This window comes from Saccoglossus kowalevskii, chromosome 22 (assembly GCF_978046115.1).
Source record: "Saccoglossus kowalevskii chromosome 22, keSacKowa6.1, whole genome shotgun sequence".
Classification (NCBI taxonomy): domain Eukaryota; kingdom Metazoa; phylum Hemichordata; class Enteropneusta; family Harrimaniidae; genus Saccoglossus; species Saccoglossus kowalevskii.
Window position 1 is genome coordinate 26,108,925 of NC_140662.1, and position 22,141 is coordinate 26,131,065.

At 33.5% G+C, this 22,141-nt stretch overlaps 1 protein-coding gene across 3 annotated transcripts in view; it reads right to left on the reverse strand.

Annotated features, from left to right (window-relative positions):
* LOC100368365 (uncharacterized) overlaps positions 1 to 21,528 on the reverse strand; it is a 39,376-nt gene extending 17,848 nt beyond the window's left edge. The window contains exons 1-3 of one of the 3 annotated variants that reach the window (XM_085495496.1): positions 21,399 to 21,528; positions 14,531 to 15,098; positions 1,151 to 1,340 (exon numbers count right to left, since the gene is read on the reverse strand). In XM_085495496.1, the coding sequence (XP_085351622.1) occupies positions 1,151 to 1,340; positions 14,531 to 14,700 (360 nt within the window). In that variant the 5' untranslated portion in view covers positions 14,701 to 15,098; positions 21,399 to 21,528. Of the gene's footprint in view, positions 1 to 1,150; positions 1,341 to 14,530; positions 15,099 to 21,213 lie in introns of all 3 variants that reach the window. The other 2 variants (XM_002731786.4, XM_085495497.1) reach the window with 2 other exon arrangements.
* Between the last annotated feature and the right edge of the window lie 613 nt (positions 21,529 to 22,141).

Below are 22,141 nucleotides of genomic sequence, written 5' to 3' on the forward strand. Positions count from 1 at the left end.
ACTAAGTCTTATGTACATTCTTCATAGATGTCAAACTGACTGCCCGGCAACAGTAATAGCGGCAAAACAAACAGCCATGAAAGATGGCTTTATTTATAGATAGGTTAAATAACTTGTCTAGAATGGCTATATTCAGGACAGCTAAACCTGTAACGGTAAGCTAATTGAATTCAACAAGGCCAACATGAGGTGCTCAAAACACTTTTTTTCAAGTTGAAAAGCATGTCTAATTTGAAGGTCTCTATACTAGAACTGATTAAAAATACTAAAGCCTGTTAAACTGAGTACCACCAAGTGGTGATACAGAGGCAATTTGTAATAGGATTATATCTGAAAGCGCATCTTTAGTCAAATAAGCCTTTAGTTAGTTCTGTAGCATTATTTACCCTCATATTTGTTAACTAAATTGTTCGTTTTGCTCAATTCATAAAATATCTTTTTAATCAAATGCAACTATTTTTGTCATGGATAATACTTGTAGTTATTGTAACTAAACTAAATTCTTAAGCAGGATCAAGAATTTGGCACAAAAAAAATTAATAATTACAATTAGAAGACAGTATTACCGGTAAGCTGAAATAAGTAGACTACTGCTTTAGTTGACTAAAACATTACTCACACAACTTGATTGTTTAACCTTCTGAATACCAATATTTTGGACATTTATATGAATTTTTCTACAATTTATTTGTTACTTTTGATCTAAACTGAACATTTTTTACTCATTGGCTACAGATTGCTCAAAACGTTGACAAATTCTACAGGTTTATTTTGTGAAACGGGCCTCCTGACTGAAAAGTAAAAACAAAACTCAACGTGAAAAATATTAGGAAAACACCAAAGGGAAGATGATTCTCAACATTATATGAATTAACTAAGTGGTCAAACACTGGAATATAATAAGACAGGACACTGACTGTGCATCAACAAAAACTGTTAGAATGCACCCCAAAGACAGAGGTGTCTGCAGACAAATTTAATTATTACTGTAAGTAACTGCATGTGGGCTTTGACCCTGACAAACCTTTATTCATTGCAAGAAGCCAAGCAGGAAACAAGTATTCACATCAATATTAACTGTACGGATTTCTAAATGCAATGAATGAACAGAAGCCTGCAAGACCTGCAATGCATACAGTTGATAGCTTACCTCCTCGTCTGGTGGGAATTGTTTATTCTTCTTTACTGGTAGATGAGTGTCTAGCATGTTCTTCCTGCCTGGTACATCATGTTCAATTTCATAGAAACGATCACACCGTGGACGAATTCCTGGTGGAGCACTCGCCGGTGGATCATATTCCTGGCCGTTACTGGAATATCTATTGGCAGATGGAGTCGACCTGGGAAAAGACCGCAGTTCGAGAAGAGTCAAGTTTACGTTGGAAATCCGTGGAAACATTTATACGCCGTCATGAAGGCTGTTGTCAAGCAGCGATCGGAGCAGAGAAACACACAACCCGACTAGTGTAGGAATTAATTATATTCCGAACACATAGAGATGCAAATTAAGATCAATGGGTGATGGCAATGTGGACACCGGTTGTTGACACTCACATAACAATGGTTTGTCCCGAAGACCATAAAAGACAACGTAAATTAAATGCACAAAGTCTTTTCTGTTCGATCACCATGTATTAGGATATCAATAAGTAAAAAAGAAAGAAACCAAACTCTTTAATAATACTTCAATTGCGATCATTTGAACCATAATTTCAAAGAATGCATTGAGATAATATACAATGTCCATAGCTTACAAACAAAGATCTTTACATGGCTATTATTTTGGCAGTCACCCTTTCAAGCAAGCAAATCATTATTTACAGAGAAGTTTCTGATTGAAAGTGCTATTACAACATCTAATTGTATTGGATAGTTTTGCCATGCTGTGAAGTTGGCTGACATAGCATAGTCTGTCTGCAACTGAATGCCTTAAGAGATGACTATAACATACAGTAGGTGGTGAATTTCACATCATGGTCTGTCTGCTACTGAATGCCTTAAGAGATGACTATAACATACAGTAGGTGGTGAATTTCACATCATGGTCTGTCTGCTACTGAATGCCTTAAGAGATGACTATAACATACAGTAGGTGGTGAATTTCACATCATGGTCTGTCTGCTACTGAATGCCTTAAGAGATGACTATAACATACAGTAGGTGGTGAATTTCACATCATAGTCTGTCTGCTACTGAATGCCTTAAGAGATGACTATAACATACAGTAGGTGGTGAATTTCACATCATGGTCTGTCTGCTACTGAATGCCTTAAGAGATGACTATAACATACAGTAGGTGGTGAATTTCACATCATGGTGGAACCCAAATAAAATGACAGAAAGGTAGGTTTTTAATTAAGTATGTTTGTATCACAGACATGTGTGATATAGGAAGACAGCAATCATTTCTGAATAAAGGCAATATTAACAATGACAAAGTCAGCATTTATGTATTACATCTCAACAAGTGTTGCTATTAATAATTCAAAACCAATTCTAACAGGATCAAAAACTACATAAACCCATCATATGGTTTTAGAATAGAATGTTGGGATTAATGCCCCCCCCCCCAAACTATGTTCCTTGTTCGATGTGTGCTCCTTTTAAAAATGTGTGCATCAACAAATACTTTTTGTCAGTATTTCAGAAATGTTTTTCTCTCAAAAAAAAATAAATTTAATGACAACTTTAGAATAACACTAAAAAGGGTTGATTTTACAACAATTTGACCAAAAATATTGTCCTTTTTTTTGTCTAATCAAGAAATGATAATACATTTTACAGTTCATTGTAGTAATATTTATAATGTATTCAGTAATAATGGTAAATGTATGCAAATATATGCAAATGTATGTAAATGTATAAACCCTCCTATATTTTTAATTTATTTATTATTAAAGTGACAAGGTTTTGGGTGCTTTTGGGTCTCTCATTTTTTTTAAAGAAATAATGTTTGTAAATGTAGTTGTTCATCATTATGTTTCCCAATGAGCAGAAATTAAATAATTAAATTAAACAAAATTAATTGTATATTCTGCCCATCAGCTACCTACAGAGACATATAAGTGAAATATTCGCTTCTAAGTAATAAGAACTTGTTGTGATGTCAGGAGGATTAAACCCCATTCTATCACTACTACTGTGTAACCATGGTGACATTCCAGAGTGATTGATGTCTACCTAGACACAGTGTAAACAAATATCTTAATGTGAAAACGATTGACATAAACTCTGATGACCTTTATACGACACTGACAGGAAAACAATTGTAATAAAATAGTTGAGTTTGACAGCCAGGAGCTATTGAGTTTATGTCAAGAACAGTTATACAACTATGGTGAAATATTTATAGTTTATTGATGAGTTACTTTAACCATTCATGAAAGATTGATTTTCATGAATTTTAATTAAAAAATTTAATTTTGTAGTACTGTAAAATCTGTATTAGAAACCGCGGCTTCTATTAAAATGGTACAATGCAATAGAGGAGATGAGGCTTCTATTAGAGCATCTACACATATGAGAAATGACGAATTTTTGGTTCTCAATTATTCAAAAAGAATGGGTGCGACTTCTATTAGGGATGCCGCCTCATAATACAGATTTTACGGTAGTACAAATTTCTCTGGTGTTCTAAGTATCAGCATCTTTCACAAAATTCTGCCTTCATGAATGCTATGATTTCATCAATTTGGGTAAATTTCTAGCAGAGAAAATTAAATGGTTTACTGTATACATTGTCTAAGTTATAGATGCACATTAAATACATATAAGCTTTTATATTCAGCTATTGTGAGAGGAGTAAACAATCTTTTGCTGCTGTGGGGGAGTAAAACATACCAGTACATTAAATGTGCTTCCAATAGACCAAATATGGTATACTGTATTTTAAACTTACCCTTCCAATACAGGCACACTTTTTTAGTATTTTACTAAAATTTGTTTAAAATGAACATAATTTCCCAGTATTTTTTTGAAAAAATATCATATTTTCTTGCTGCTAAGTGTAGTTTGGAGTTAGTCAATATCAGGTCACCTACATAGCAATGGGTCTATTGATTATGTAATAATGGAAAGAAGATATTGAAACTCAGTGGCTATTGGTAGGAATGTAAACATCACATTCCATCATCAGCACATATTATGTTTACAACATATCGCCCTCTAGTGGGGGAATAATGATGAAATCCAACAGGTGGTTATCTAACAACAGGATTTTCTATATATAATTTCACAATCTATTTGTACACAATCTGTCAGAATCTGGTATCAGAGTTAAGTGCCGTAACTCCAGAGTTTTTTTAATATAAAATGCCAAGATCCAAAAAACATTGGACATGAACACTACACAAGTGTTTATAAAAAAATATTTATACCTTAAAAAACTGAACTATTACAGATTTGACCAAATGAAAAAAAGTACTGCATTGAAAAGAATCAGCAGAGTCAGCTGGGAAGGTTACCAGCAATAAGAAACAATTACATTCATGTACGTGTATCTCATAGAAAAGGTACAAGCAAAGAGACAAACGCCACCAGTGTGGACATAGAGAAATGGTATATTGACATAGGATGTGAGATCAGATTACACTGTTGCTATGACAACACATGTGTTGTACACAATAAAAACAAAGATGGCTACAAACAGAAACAGTACGCTTCACATACAATGAAAAGCTTTCTAATTCAGTGCATATACTGTGACATTCATTGGGATACACTGCATGTATACGTGTTTCATTTTGCTACAAATACCTACATGGTTATTTACACTATTGTAGGTGGGCCGGTATTAAAAAGCGAAATACAATACTTTTCACTTCACTGATGACTATGAATGAAAAGATGTCAGATGTTATCAGGCGAATGAGAACTTGAATATTCTGTCAGATATCGATGTGATTTTCAAAAGACAGAATTGCTTTTTATCTCTTAAATATTGCAGCAAATTAGAGTCAAATCATCTATTATCGGATCCAAGCTTTGAAACAACATTCCTGAAATCATCTTGAGTGTTAACACCAAGAATACTGTGAAGAAAATGAAAACTTCTTACTTACATGCAGATCTTAGATGTAGATTTGTTACAATACTTTTCATTGAATCTTATTTTCTATATACCGGTATTACCATTTGGATTCACATAATTTATAGTACTGTGAACAATTATATTTCAATTTATTTTCTAGTCTTATTATTTTTCATCACATTGTATATACAAATGTACTATAATAGTGTATATGAATTATTTTATGAGACTAAATTATTATTATTATTTGTTCTAAGCAATGTTGTATTTCCACTAGCCTTCGAATCATCAGCACTATATGGGGGAGTTGTTAAAACAGTTAATTTCTCCACAATTGCACTGTTATCACAAAAAATTGATCACGTATCACCCTTGATTATTCACAATTTATTTAAATCAGTCAGCACCGAAATGAATTTCTATAATCCATGAATGAAATATCAAATTAACTAAACCTAGAAACTTCAATCACCATGGTAACAAGATAACAGTTTATAATAAATTAATTAAGACATGTACAACAGCAACTTAAAACCTTACTATGAAGTGGATCTACACTGTTGCCTAGTTACCATGGCATCCATATTGGAGAGCAATTTCAAAGATAAATGTCATGATGGGTTGCCGACACCTGAAGTTGTGTTAGAAGTACAATGATGTCATATAAAATTATTCACAACCTCAAAAACAGATGAGAACCATGAAAATCAAAAATATTCCATTTTTGAAGTTGCATTCCCACTTTGCCAATAAGTGAAAACTCGCTTAAAATAATATTCTGCAACTATTTCTCATTACCCATCCACAATCTTAACATTTGATAGTGTATATAATGGTCAGGGAATTTTTTATACCTCACAGATTTCCAAAGTGGGGATGTAACTTTAAGAGAAAAAAAACATCAATATGGATTACTAGTATGCTATGCCATAAAGCCAACAAAATCTCTGGTTTCTCAACAATAATCCAAATAAAAATGCTTTTGAAATCTGAAACTGGATCAAACCCCAAAAAATATTTTCTGATATTCCCAAAAATGAAATTCTAGTTTGACCATTTATGCTGAATTCATTCACCTGTGAAAACTAAACTACAGAAAGTTTGAAAAACTTACTAAATGGTAACCTTGTATTTCCTGAAAGAATACCGCAGGGCAGTGAAGCGTTATAATATGATGGAACGCTTTCCATCAAGAAATAAATGTAAACCGTTGAACCAAGTTCAAAAGGTCATCACTAGTGTTCTTTTAAAGTACTGGTATGTGTGTGTACAACAAATCTCCAAGTAGACATACTATCTGTCATAGTCATATTCTAATGGTGAAATGATCATTGGTACTGTGGTTTCAGAGAAGCATAATTTTAATTACATCAGAAGGCTGAGTAAAATACACTGGGAAGAATGTCTTTCTAAACCCAATACACACTACTGGTGCAGGATGTAAATACATCTCGCTGATGACTCACATTGAATAAAAGCATTCACAAAGCAAAAGTTCATATCTTATGGTTTGCAACTAACCAAGTACATGTATTCTTAGATGTGACACGCAGATTGCCAATTTACGACATGGTGACCACGAGCAAAACATTTAAGCAAAAGTTTGATGTGTAAATGATTAAAAAAACATTCATGGCCATTCCATTCCAGGCAGGTCTAGATCTTTGTTGGATGTTATTCACAAAACAGATTTTCGATCTATTTTTAATACCACAATAACTGAACTAAGGAAAGAAAACCAATTTGTTTTAGGTTTGAGCATGCCACTGACACAATGTGTTGTCTAAGGCATTGCCAGTCTGCAATCTAATCTCATTGAAAACTTGGGAGGAATCAAACTGCTGAACTGACAAAGGTAATGAAAAGACCAGAATTCTAAGTAATCTCTCATTCTTAGTAGACAATTCAAATATTATTCATGGTTGGTTTGATTCAGGTTTCAAGTATAGCCATGTGCAAGAGAAGATTTTTGTTAAATTCAAACAATACAGAAGATGTGAAAACTGTCACACAGCAAACCAAGAATTAGGACAAAAGACAATTTTGTTTCTGAAATCAAGAACAAAAGTTATTGACCTGATTCTAAGGTTTAATGCACTACGTTTACAGTTGTTACAACTTTCTTTGTTGTTATTTTCTTTCCTTTAGAAGTACAGCTTGCAGGTTCTTTGATCACAATTTGTATTAAGTACCATATTTATTCTATTAGAAGTTGATCTTGAAAAGAAGTCGGACATGAACTAAAAATTGCATTACTGTATACTGAGTCATCTAAATATGACTTAATGTGACCATAATTTATATAAAAAGTGCATGTGCCACTAATACAGCAAATATGGGGTATTCACCGAGTATGTACATTCTATTAAATGTAAATAGTATGTGCTTTCACTTTCATAGCACTAAACTTGACATTGATATTCAAGGCCAATCATACAGCTCTGCTGGTGGAATATTTGCAGGAATTGTGGGAAATATAATTTTAACAGTGCATCTGAACCTTGGTGTTTTGGATCATGTGTTTGAATTTCTGAATTCTGTTCTGATGCACAAGGATTCATGAAAATTTGTTTTCGTTCTGTACTGAGAACATACTGAACACCATAGTAATTTTAAACCATCCAAAATTACCCACAATGCAGGCAAATTGAGACCACCAAAATTATTGCATATATATGTAATAATCCCAAGTTCTCAATAAAGCTCTATGAATGCTCTCAAGGTGCAATTTTAAAGATTGTGCATGCAGTATAAGAAATAGACACAATTTGAACTTCACTTAGTTTTTGTTTTTGTTGCTGAAATATTGTCCTGACATGTTATTCGACATTTTGGATTTACACATTCTATGTTCAACTACACTGCGTAGATGTCATAATGTGGACACAACATTTATTTTGCAGACCAATATTTTGCGTAACAAACACAGGAAGTGTTTCTTCAAAATGGTGGCACATCTGAAAGAATGTGATGAATATTACAGTCTGAAACGTGAAACGGGGGTTTGTGCCCTCAAGCAAGGAGAATCTTATCGTCCTAATGTCAGACAAATGATGTCAAGTGAAGCTGAAGTGATCTCAGGTAGATTTTAGCCAATGCCTGTTATTGAAGAGAAAATTTCTCACTTGTCAGCCAGGAAGCATAACATAATGAAAATGATCTTTTTTTGATTTGGCACAAACTTGAATATTTAGAAAGTCATACATTATAATTTTTATGAGGTAGTAATTTGAAAAAAATATGTAATGGCAGTATACTGGCTTGAGATTTTACCACAATATCAGCTTTGACCATAAATAAACCCAAAAATTCACTAAAAAATATAGATAACACTTTTAACACAAAGTCAACTGTTATCATGTAGTGATCACAATTTGAAAAAAAAGATTGATCAAGACCTGCAACCAGGCTTTTACACAGCCACTTGTCTACCTGTAATTTTAGACAGGCACTCCACATTTTAAACAAGTATAACATTTGATTTGACTGGCAACCTGTCCAATTTTCATTGAAAATTCCCTGTAATTTACAAAATAACCATTAATAATTAACAAAGAAATTGCAGAAAAATACATAAAAATGTAGAAAATATAGCACAAAAATGATGATGGATAAAGATTAATGATAGTAGTTAGGTAAGTAATTGAAAAATTATATAAATATTCACCAAAATAAATATTTAATGAGGTTTAGTCTCATTATGAAAATGAGTAAATAATATCAAGTAGCATTATGTCAAATATTTGCATTATATATTGCTTAAATATTTCAGTTGGTGGTTTTCAATAAGTTCTTGCTAAATTGTAAACAACGAAGTTCTTATTTAGAACGAAGCATCAATCAAGAAATTTACTTGTCAATGAAAGGTTACCATAGCAAACTGTCTGAATAAGCGTTATACAAATGTATCCATTTGTCATTGTTAGAAGCAACAATCACCATGACAACAATCACCATGGCAATCAATTGTATACACTGTTGAACTTGTACACAGGACCGACCCAAATTCAACTACAAATGTCTTTTCTAAACTTTCTTGCAATTTTACACCAATTCTGACATGCAGGATAAACGGAAAGATTGGAAGTTTAAAAAAATACAAAGAATAACAAATTAATAAATGTACATGTATACACACAGAGTAAAATTCAAAGATTCCATTTTTGTTCTTTGCACACAAGAGATAAAATAGATAACTTCTAAGCTAATATTAAGAATTTTCACTTGATTTTAAAGATGCAGTAATTTAGCTGGTTCTCTATTGCATTCAGTAAATAAAGAAAAGTTATGAATGAATAAATAAATAAATAAAATAGTAAGATTAGAAAATAATGAGACCAAACTAAATGTACCAGTCAGACCACAAATTTGTAACACTGCATGAATACTGAAGTTATTTAACAGAAAGACAGTCTTTGGGTTAAAAAAAAGAAGATAATTTTGTGAATTTTGAAAAATTTTCATGATAATTTTTGTAATGCTGATTACGGTAGTACTCATTGTCATTGTCAACTTTTGAGATCAACTTACTTTGTTTTTTTCTCCACAAATGTTGGATAAACACTTTAAATAATAACAGTTCTATAAGGGTTGGTTTTAAAATAAAATTAACAGCACAAAGTAACAAAACAAGTTGTGAAACACAGCAGTGATTTGGATCAGTTGTATGTAACTTGATTCAGGTAGGACTCAAAAATGACTGTAAGAACAAATAGTTTTTCTCAAGTTTGAATGAGTTATGTAAGCCAAAAATATGAATATAGTATAATATATAGCAACCATACCTTGTTACAAGTGGGAGGATTCAGTGGAATTAAGCTCTAAATAATCGTACTTGACTGTTACTCAGGTGTATTTGAATCTCCATTAGTTTTTAACTGATCGTTACTTGGATTTAAGAGGTTTAGTATGATAGCAATAAACTCACAGACTAAAGCAGCATTCTTCTTCCTAAGAAACCGTGCAAAAGAGACAATTGCAAAGTAGCACCAATTTTATGTAAGGCAAGGTCCAACTCAATACTCGGTATAATTTACAAGAAACAAGAAATTTTCAGCAATTCAAACTAGTGTAGCAATTTTCAAGAACATAATTTTAACTAGTCAAAAACAAAAGATTGGTTTCCTTGTTTCACTGTCATACCAAGAGTCATTAAATTATACCTATCCACCCTCACAAAAAAATAGATTAGTCTGGGGAATACTTGTTACTTTTAATTAATACTAGCCATGTATTGTTCAACAGACAATATATGCATTCCCATCCCTCTTAAAAATGGTATGACCGCTGAATCCAAAAGAAGCAACTAGTAGTTACATGCACTTCGAAGCAGTTAACCAGAGTGAAAAATGTGGTTTTACACTAACACCCCTCCACAAAGTAAAATGTTCCTAGAATAAAGTAACTACCAGTAAAGTATTCTGCTTTTTACAGACCACCATACGATATATAGCTGTTGTTTTAAAGGAGTTGATGGAATGTGAAAAAAAACATTTTTGACTAAAATTAACAATACTAGTGATCAAAAAGGAAAATCAGACACCAAAGAAAATGAAAAAATCTACACTAAGTTATAAACCTGGTAGAAAGTACAATAATAAAACAATGCTAAGATGAATAAATCTGAATCATAACCTCTCAAGCTACCAGTGTGACAAAAATTCAACTTGAAAAACAGATCAGTAATATGAATACTGTATATATGGTAAAAGTAAGTCATATTTTAATGATTCAGCATATAATTATGCATTTTTTGCTTATGTACACTTCTATTGGATGTGTACTTCTAATAGAGCCAATAAGGTAGAGTCACTCTATTGCGAAAATGCAATAAAACAGATTCATTTTGTACAGGGTTACTCAAAACCTTTTACTTTATAGAGCTACCAAAAATTACTTAAGTGTGTAGAGTTGTTAATAGTGGACTTTATCCATGTATTGAATAAACACAGTGAAATAAGCACAAGTGTCATACATACAACCATAAACCTTCCAGACATTCATAGTTTATGTGAAGGTAGAAGAGAAAAGAATACACACAAGACAACCAAAAATTAATTTTCTTGATGTCCAGGTACGTATCATAAAAATTCTAACATTGTACCCTATATGCGATCATTCAAAAAAGGGTATTTTGGCTCAGTATTTATTGGATTAAAAAATATAAACAAAATGCTCTTGATTTGGTCTAAAATTAATTATTATACAATTACAGAAAGATACGTAAAATGGGCTAAATATTCCATAAAATGGCATTTGCGTAGTAAGAAATCAGACTGTTGCTTAAAAATGCACACATGCGCTCTATTGTGGATGCGTTTCTAATGGAACAAATACAGTATTTCCTGATGGAAGATACATTCTTAGTACCAATGCACGAGTTCTGTAGATGATACAAACATGACTAATGATTGTACAATGTAGACCAATCAATAAGTATAGATGATGTATTACAGTCATACACAGCATTTCCATCTCGTGTATTGATGTCTAGGCAAAGCACAGCAGGTGTAGTGACCAAAATAACACCTGTTAAATAATATTACATAGCTTGAATTGAGATCAATGGAATACCTAGTGCACATATTTTTATAAGCCCATCCCTGCCCTGGTACTAAAATATAAAATTCAAAAACACTTTAGTTTCAAGTAAATTAATCATCACACATAAAAATTTAATATGGTGGCTACAGTATAAGAGCAGAGGAATGTTATATCCACAGATCTTCTATTAAATATTTAAAATTTTAAATATAATTTTGTATTGCAGCATACAGGTATAACATATGAACATGTTTAAAGCTGCTGTCAGTGGACCATTATTACAAAATATCTCATTATATTGATTCAAAGAGCTGCGTAATAATGCCAATTATAGACAGAGTTCAGTCACTAATGGGTGCAATATCCTATAGAACACAATAACAGCATTGTTAATAGGAATACAAAAGTACAGGTAGAGTGAATAGAAATGCTGGTCAAAGTATAGGTCAGAGTAGTGAATGGTGCAGAGACCAACTCTGCTCAGATCGACAGAAAATCATTAAATGCACAACAATAAAACCACACTTGTACAGCTTTACAGTGCTTTTAAAACAAAATTATTTGCATAAATTTACTTGTATGCACATTTTTTAATTAGATGAATGGCTAAGTGCCTAAGGTAAAAACAGGTACTTTTTGAAAACAAGATTGTAGTCTTGATAATAAGTTCAAAAAAAGAAAGATTATAAAAGGAAGAAAATGGATTTGAAAACGTTAAAAGTGGCATGTGGTTTACACATATTGATTGACAGTGATTACACAATGTTTTGAGGGGACACAGACTTTGTAAACAAACAAATAATAAGCTTAAAATATCTCTGGGTTGCTAGACAGGGTTTACGGCACCCACAGGGTCTACCTAACTGGGGATAAATCATAATACAGTTAAACAGTTAGTTAGTTATCCCCGCTGACCCTTTCAGAATCATATCCTCTGTTCCACACCACAAAAACAGTCAGGATTTTAAAAGCTTTTAAGTTCTGCCAGATAAAAGTTGATCAAAAGTTAATAATTTTCATCTCAATGGGCAACATGCTTCACTAGGTACTGGGTGATAACAGCTGTAAGTATGTGGACATGTATTACTTGGTGGTTTCAAACATTGTGAAGTACTTTAATTTGGTGAACATCATGATTCTGGGAGTAGCCACAGTTACTTACACAAAATGTTGTCATCACCAACTACTGTAAAATCTGTATTAAAAGCCGCAGCTTCTATTAAAATGGGCAACATGGTACAATGCAACAGAAGGGATGCGGTTTCTATTAGAGCAACCACACATATGAGAAATGATGAATTTTTGGTTCTCAATTATTCAAAAAGAATGGGTACGACTTATATTAGGGATGTGGCTTCTAATACAGATTTTACGGTACTTCAATTTATCGAATATATCTGTTTATAGATGTTGACACAAGACACAAGAGAAGTGAGATGGGAAATCATGATTTTATAAAATGTGTTTAGTACTATGATTCTATGATTGAAAACAGCATGCATTCATAGGAAAAATTTATAAATTGGAAGACATTTTGTTATACATCACAAAACATGCAGTTATACTGCTTTCAGCAATACACAGCAGCAGCGTGTAGCACAGTGCAGCACTAGATATATCATGTTTTGTGGATAATGGCAGGCATGTGAGCAATACACAGCAGCAGCGTGTAGCACAGTGCAGCACTAGATATATCATGTTTTGTGGATAATGCAGGCATGTGAGCAATACACAGCAGCAGCGTGTAGCACAGTGCAGCACTAGACATATCATGTTTAGTGGATAATGGCAGGCATGTGAGCAATACACAGCAGCAGCGTGTAGCACAGTGCATCACTAGACATATCATGTTTTGTGGATAATGGCAGGCATGTGAGCAATACACAGCAGCAGTGTGTAGCACAGTGCAGCACTAGATATATCATGTTTTGTGGATAATGCAGGCATGTGAGCAATACACAGCAGCAGCGTGTAGCACAGTGCAGCACTAGACATCATGTTTAGTGGATAATGGCAGGCATGTGAGCAATACACAGCAGCAGCGTGTAGCACAGTGCAGCACTAGACGTATCATGTTTTGTGGATAATGGCAGGCATGTGAGCAATACACAGCAGTAGCGTGTAGCACAGTGCAGCACTAGACATATCATGTTTTGTGGATAATGGCAGGCATGTGAGCAATACACAGCAGTAGCGTGTAGCACAGTGCAGCACAAGACATATCATGTTTTGTGGATAATGGCAGGCATGTGAGCAATACACAGCAGCAGCGTGTAGCACAGTGCAGCACTAGATATATCATGTTTTGTGGATAATGGCAGGCATGTGAGCAATACACAGCAGCAGCGTGTAGCACAGTGCAGTACTAGATATATCATGTTTTGTGGATAATGGCAGGCATGTGAGCAATACACAGCAGCAGCGTGTAGCTCAGTGCAGCACTAGATATATCATGTTTTGTGGATAATGGCAGGCATGTGAGCAATACACAGCAGCAGCGTGTAGCACAGTGCAGCACTAGATATATCATGTTTAGTGGATAATGGCAGGCATGTGAGCAATACACAGCAGCAGCGTGTAGCACAGTGCAGCACTAGATATATCATGTTTTGTGGATAATGGCAGGCATGTGAGCAATACACAGCAGCAGCGTGTAGCACAGTGCAGCACTAGACATATCATGTTTTGTGGATAATGGCAGGCATGTGAGCAATACACAGCAGCAGCGTGTAGCACAGTGCAGCACTAGACATATCATGTTTTGTGGATAATGGCAGGCATGTGAGCAATACACAGCAGCAGCGTGTAGCACAGTGCAGCACTAGATATATCATGTTTTGTGGATAATGGCAGGCATGTGAGTAATACACAGCAGCAGCGTGTAGCACAGTCCAGCACTAGATACATCATGTTTTGTGGATAATGGCAGGCATGTGAGCAAAATAATAATTTACTTACTGTGGTCTTGGTTTAGCCGAGTCAGGTTTGCGTTGTTTCTTCCGATGTAAACTCATCAGTCCACTCATTTTGTATTTATTGGCTTCCATTTTATCCCGATTAGTCATCTCACCACCGAGGGAAAGAGTTGAGCGTTGTTGACGACCAACAGGAACGTTAAAGTTACTCATTTTAACAATTAGATAGAAATATTAAAATTGAAAAAAAACGATTTCTTTTGTAAATATATTTCCTTGTAGTCAAGTGCAAATCTTTTGAAACTCCAAACTATTCTTGATTTAAATGTTTCTGTGCGGAGACGTATCTTCTTTTATGTGAATTAGTCTATTCACATTAAATTAACGATTACCAAGCATTGAATAATAATCAGTCTATTCAAAGTTGTCAGAGAGGCATAGAAGATACGGCCACTGGAACTGTAACAGCAATTTGATAATGTCATGCACTTCAATCAAGTCAAATGTGAATAACGTTTATTGAATAACGTATTTCGGTTCAGTCCGCATAACGGCAGATGTTGCTAAAGACATGTTGGATAACTGTTCACTGCCAATATCATCCAAGTGACCTGCAAGAAAATTTAGAGTAAATTACTATTGATACTGATAAATATAAATGTCTTGCACATGTATGTTCTATATTAGAGCCTAGGAAAAAAATGCAAGCAGTGTCATATCAATTTAGTTTTCCAGAATAACAGTTTTTTTTTGAAGTTTATTGGAAGGTTGCTGTTTCATTAAAAAAAAATCTTTTGAATGTTATCATTTAGCGCACAAAAAATTTAGTACAACATTTTTAGCAATTTTTGTTATTTATTTTGGACAACATTGAAATAATTTCACACCACCAACAGGTTTCAATTTTTTAAAGAAATATGGTAAACTTATGCATTTTTTTTTTTTACGAAAGATAAAAGTTGACTTTGACGTTCAAAAGGTTAAGGTTTAAAAATCAACATTAACACCTGTTGAATTGTCTGGCAAGTTTATGAATCTCTGGTATCATGACAGAAAAATTTAGATCCAAAAATAGACTTGTCACCTTGAAAAAGTATTGATAGAGGAATAAAAACTTAATTTTTTTAGCAAACAGTTTGTACATAATAAATATTAAAATAAACAATATTTTAGAATACAAACAACTCAATATTTTTATAGCTGAGATCTTTCAAAAAGAGTTTTATACGTACAAGGACTCATTAAAAATAAAATTGATTTTTCGGATAGAAACTTTGCATCCCCTCCCTCCAGAAGAGAATAAAAAACAAGTCCATTGAGGAAATGTACTCTACTTCCTGTTTACAGTAATTTGAAAATGCATGCATGTAAATCTGGTGACATAAGTGTTGCCATGGTTTTCTTATAAGGTAATCACCTGATTGCTTCAGTTTATTGTAGTTTCCAATATTAAGTCAAATCAAATGTTTCACTTGATTCTCAATCAATCATTTCAGTCTGAGGAGATTATGTTGTCAAGTTTATTGATTGTGACAGAAAGATTTCACTTTAACTGTTTACAGTCTAAAGCATTATTTCTTGTCAACTCTATATTAGTCTAGCAATTCACTCGTTCTAATTTTCCTAAATTACTGTCAATTTTAGTGTTAAATATGGCAACTGTACAAATCTCCATCATTAAATATTTTTAAGCGCTACCAAAGAACCGCCATTGCTCTAAATGTCGTTATTTTGAATACCATAGTTATTTAGGACAACAATTACCAAATATATCCAACCACATGTATATACCACCATTAAACTCACTGATGTACCATACTTCATTAAATAAACCAAATATTCCATATAAATGGATCACACTGCTCCAATGCATTTACTGTAAAATGACTAATTTTCACTGGGTTTAAATTTCACTGATTTACCATTACAGGTATATTCAGTGGGTTTTAAATTCACGGTTTTGTCATTTAGATAACGTGTTCTATGCTCAGTTTTACATATTCACTGGGTGAATAATTAACCCTTTTACAGTATTTCATATTTATTTTTACATGAAACACATCAAGGTTCTCATAGCCAAGTGTTAGCACCAACCCCTTACTTTTGCATGATTTTAATATTTGGGGGTGACAATCACCAAAGGGCCCACCCCATTAGTCACTTGATGCTAACACAGTCAAATACGGTATACAGTAAAGGTTCTGTACACTATATTTAATCTTGGCTAAAGAGTAAAACTATTTTCCTGGAGAGTGAGAACACTGTGTATATACCAACTACTAAGAAGTAGACCCTGGAGTGGGGGCTGCTGAATTGGTAGACAAAAATTGCACAGGAAAAGATTATGAAAAAAAAAACCTGCAGGTATAAATAAAAAAAAGTCTACATGCGTAATTCCATGGGGAGAGGATTTGATGCAGTGGAGAAAAAATTCCAGAAAATTCATAATGGGAAAAATATTGAACAGTTTTTCTGCTATCACCCCCATCTCTCACCCACAAAAATTTCTAATGGAACATTCCTAACAGAGAAAATATGGTAATCAGTAAAAAAACAACAATGACTCATTATTATAGTTTAGAACATGTACACAAGTATAAATAGTAATCTACTATTAATTCTATTGAACTTCCATATTTTGATTTGCCAACATTCAATTAAATAGAACATAAAGTGATTGGAAAATGAAATGTGCAATTTAAATTCAATAAATTAAACCTATTTTTAGGAAACTAATTCAATTTATGTTTGAACACAATTTTGTTATTGAAAGTTAAACCACCCAAAACAAGTAATTCCATCACTGTTGCCATAGCGATGGATGTACACAGAACAGACATTACAAATTTATTAGAATCTCATTATTTAACGTTGAGAAGGTAAATGAGTTTTCTAATCCAAGTAAAATCAGTCGACAATGATTTCATTTTGCTTAATATAGTTTCTTATTATATATTTGTCATCTTATCTCTATAGTTTACAGTGTTCCATCATTTTTTTGTTTTTCGGGAGCAAAAATCCAGGCATTTTTGCCGCCTGGCAACCACAACCAATAAAAACAAAGGTTCCAAACTCTCAAAAAAGGTTGTGGAGACTACCCTGAGCAGTGTAACAAGATTACCCCTCCATGGGCAACAAATTATGTCATTCAGAATTGCCTTTGAATTGATGCCGTTTTGTCAACATTTGCAGTTTTCATAGGCGCTTTGACTGGTGTTCTACAGCAGCTCGTTCAGAGCCCATAAAAATACATAGTACAGTGGTGCTCGTCTTAGCCACGTAGGACGTTCTGTGATGTAACTCTGCCCCTGAAAATTGCATGGGGTAATTGCATGGGGTATTTGTATTCTTCCCTATCAGGAATGGTTAGGTGGTATTTCAAAGATGGCAGATACTTTTAAAAAAAAAGAAAGGAAAAAAACGAGAAAGCTCCAATAATTTTAACCATTTTGTTCAGCTCTGGGCATCTTACACCAGGTGGTTACATCAGAAAAATGTATAATAATGCATCCAATATTTACACACATTCTACAACGTTATCGGATTCTGCTTGATCTTGTCATTGCATCAGCTAACTAACATAAACACAACAAAATACCCTCCATGCACACCAAGTGTCATCCAAAAATATATTTTCATATTTAAAATGAATGACTTCAACCTTGTTTCACAACTTATAAAGTAAATTTTAGTAGCAGTTATTATTGTTAGTATTCTAATCACTGTTCTTGAATTGCTACTACAGGTACTTATACATTCTGCAAGTATTCATAGGGGTCTTTGTTGCATGTAGAAAAGTAAGACAGTTGGTACTTCTCTGTTCCAATTCCCTGCCCCATTCTCAGACTCAAAGTACCATACAAATACTCAAATTCTTGCTAATGCATGCTAGTTTGGTTAAATGCAAATTCTCAAAATATGTCACAGACAGAAAAGACAATGAAATTTGAAAATGGTACACGTAGTTTAGCCAAAATATGTTCGAAAGTTCTATACTATTAATAAGGTCAGACAAAATACCAAGAGTATAGTGGACACTAATAATTTCACTGAACAATTTACTTTTGGACGTAAATTCCAGTATTTAGTCAGTTTCCTTATATCATTATACTATGATATGATCAGAACAATTATTATTAAATGGCTACAACAGGCATAGCCTTAGGAATACAATCTCTCACCAACTCCATAAAACCCCCATTCTTCTTTATGTCTACGTTACAGGGTTTGACATACAACAATGGATAGGATACTGAATACAAAGCTTGTAACATTGAGTCAATATGGCAAAACTTTACCAACAATTATATCGCTGGACTGAGGGCACTGTAGGTCCTATTTTACATTTTATAGTGGAATACATGTGAATATATGAATTAAAAACCAAGGTTTACAGACCACTTGACCACCAATTGACCAATAAACCAGTTAGGAGACACAAGTTTAACATTAAATGACACAAAAAAGAACTTTAACAAATGACTCTTCAAGAAAAAAATTGACATACCAAATCTTGGTTTCAACTAGACAATACAGAAATACAATAAAAGTTTTAAAACATTTTGAAGCTGATCTCTACACACCTCAAAAATTCTTTCCTAAGGTAATAATTGTTGAGATTATCTCCTTAGAATGGCCAGTATAAACCAGACTTCACAGACCGTAGTACAATCTACAAGACCACAGCATGGAACACATTGTATAGAACACAATTGCAAGAACACTGATGCCTCTGTGCACAGTTACTAAAAAAGATCTTTTATAGTAACCATGTTCTGACTGAAAACACAGAAACATTCCAATGCGAGAGACAAATGTTGACAACATATAGAGCATAGTATGGCGCTAGTACAGCTAGGTAACATTATGGTGTAAAGAAAAGGTTACAGATACTCTGTCGTAGTACAATGAACTTGGCATTTGATTAACGAGGATCTCTCATATCTAACTGTACACCACTGCTCCCCTAGGCAACCAGAAACAATGCACCTAGATTTAACATCACAGTACAGGGTAATTTCTGGTCAATCAATGATATTTTATGAGCTAATTTAACTTAAATATGACATTAAAAATGTGGTTTATTTGACAGTTTGAAAGTAAAAAGTGTGACATATGAGTTTTTCTAATTGCATCGTGTTGTAACCAGTAAACAGATGTGATTGGATAAACAATTTTACAGTTGTTGTTGTTTTAGCCTAAGTTTTTAAATTTATTGTCAGTATTTCTTAACACACATATAAAATATTCTATATGACAAAATATTGACTCTCTGAGAGACATTTTACTCAAAAACAATTTGGTGCAATATTTAGTAAATTTTCTTTATTAACAAGTGGTGGTCGTTGCGCAGCGCATGTTCGAATTTCGCTTAAAAACAATGTATTTAACATGTATACATTGCTACGAGTCCAATATCGAACCACTGCCTTTGAATCTTGCATTGAAGTGTTTATAAGTCCCTGGTAGATGAAAGTCTTGATAAAAAAACAGAAAAACACAAAAAAATAAAAAAATTAAATTGTTATTTTTTTTTCTCACCTAAATTTGGTATAATTTATTTTTTGCGATTTCTGCAACTCAAAATATTCCCCAGGATAATTTTATTTATTTTACTGACTGAAATAGATATTAAATACAAATAAATGCAGATATCTTGTTGAAAGTGACACAAGATTGTTTTCTTTGTTTCTCAAATAACAGGAGTCATTTGAATCACAATACATGTATAAAGATCTATTACTAGTACAACAAAGAAAATTTAAACCCTAAAAATTATGATTACATCTGATATTTAACTTTATATTTCATGAAAAATAAAACCTTGTAGATGCAACAGTTTTGACCATGATCCATTATATTCAATTTTTGCAATAAAACCTTGGCAATATATGTATATAGATATAGTGGAGAACAATACTTATATCAAATTCATACAAATAATTAAAAATAAAAAAATCCCTCTCAGAAGAAATCCAATAAAAATAAAAATTTCACACTGGGTATACCAAGCAACAAAAGCATGTTATACTATTTCCAACTATCAAGTAAAATATTTGTATTTCACTGAAACTATATATACCAACTCAGAAAATCCAATCTTATCAAATTTGATTATATTTTGATGCGAGCAGGAATGAACACCATTTTATTGACTGAAAATACAACTTGATTAAGTTAAAATATCATCACGATCTTCCGATACGGGGTATCTACGCTACTACTTGTCAACATGCTCGAGATCCATGGGTCGTGAAGGGACATAAACAAATATGGCACGACATACGATCATGCCTTTTGAGAATCCGAGCCCCGATTAACAATAAACCAAGAAGTCGCAAACCTGGGGCCACATTGCCTATTCACGTATCCGCCGTTTAATGTCGACTTTGAACGAACGATTGATTGCGACAAAATGAGCAACGTTTTGAGTTCCCTCTAACAGGTATGATAAATCACAACTCCCAGGAGAACGAAACCTTGTGAACTCCACTGCTTACATTGGGTGGACAGATTAGCCCAGCCTTTTCCGACTTTCCCTTGTTGTGTGGGTATATTTACGTAACAAGGGCAGGTCGTTTAATGGGAGACTTGTCACGTCTTTATAGCCTAGCGCTAGTCAAAACAAAATGATATGTCAAAACATTTCGGCCAATATCCCCGACTTCTCGAGATTGGCACATCACCCCAACATGTCTATGATTTAATCTGGGTGTAACTTCTTACCTGTCAACCCTGTTTTGTCGCGTGTCCAACAGGTAAAATGAGGCGTCAGTTTGTTTAAAACGTGCCGCTATTAAAACACTAGTTTCGCCGATCACCGCATCGTTGACCACCGAGGCAATATTGCAAGCAAGTTGCCACCAAATTTGATTTGGACGTATCAACAATAAAATGCGTGAATCACATACCGTTATGGCATCAACATAGACAGCTAAATCCGACAATTGTTGGTCACACTCAGTCTGGGTAAATGTATGCTTGCAAACAACCTATAAACATACATGTAGCTACGCTTGGACGAACCCAAATGCACTAAGTACAAAACTGATTGAAAACAGTGACATATTGAACAGCGCAGCGCCACCATTTCGATACTTCAGCACAACTGCGCACGCGCCTCGTTGCTAAGGTTATGGTCTCGAGTTTTTAAGTTTTCCAATAGTTTAGTTCGCTTTTCGGAGAAAACAGATGAATATTTTTTTAAACCACTTATAAAATAGTCAATTGTTTCTCGATAATCTCATTTTCTTATTGAAATTACTCGAAATGAGTTAATTAAATTGGTAAAATAGAATATATATGCTAACAGTACCGCAAAAAAAATGGTTTTGGCTGAATGACAATTAAAACTTTGAAAAGATTGAATCGTAAATAATGAACGTTTCCCCACTGTGAATTTTTTTTCCTAATTTCCTTCCGGTATATATCTCATTCGTGTCAATAATTGATGTCTACCTTTTGTTTGTAAATAAATGAATTTGTCTTTGTTTTTATAATTATTACATTGTAAATGCACTTTTTGTGAAAATATACTTTCTTCCTTTCCTGTATATACAGTTTACATTTTGTGATGAAATGTATGTCATCCTTTAAAATCTTACATTCAGGGCAGATACCGATATCTTCCTGTGTCAATGTGGACTTTATAGGA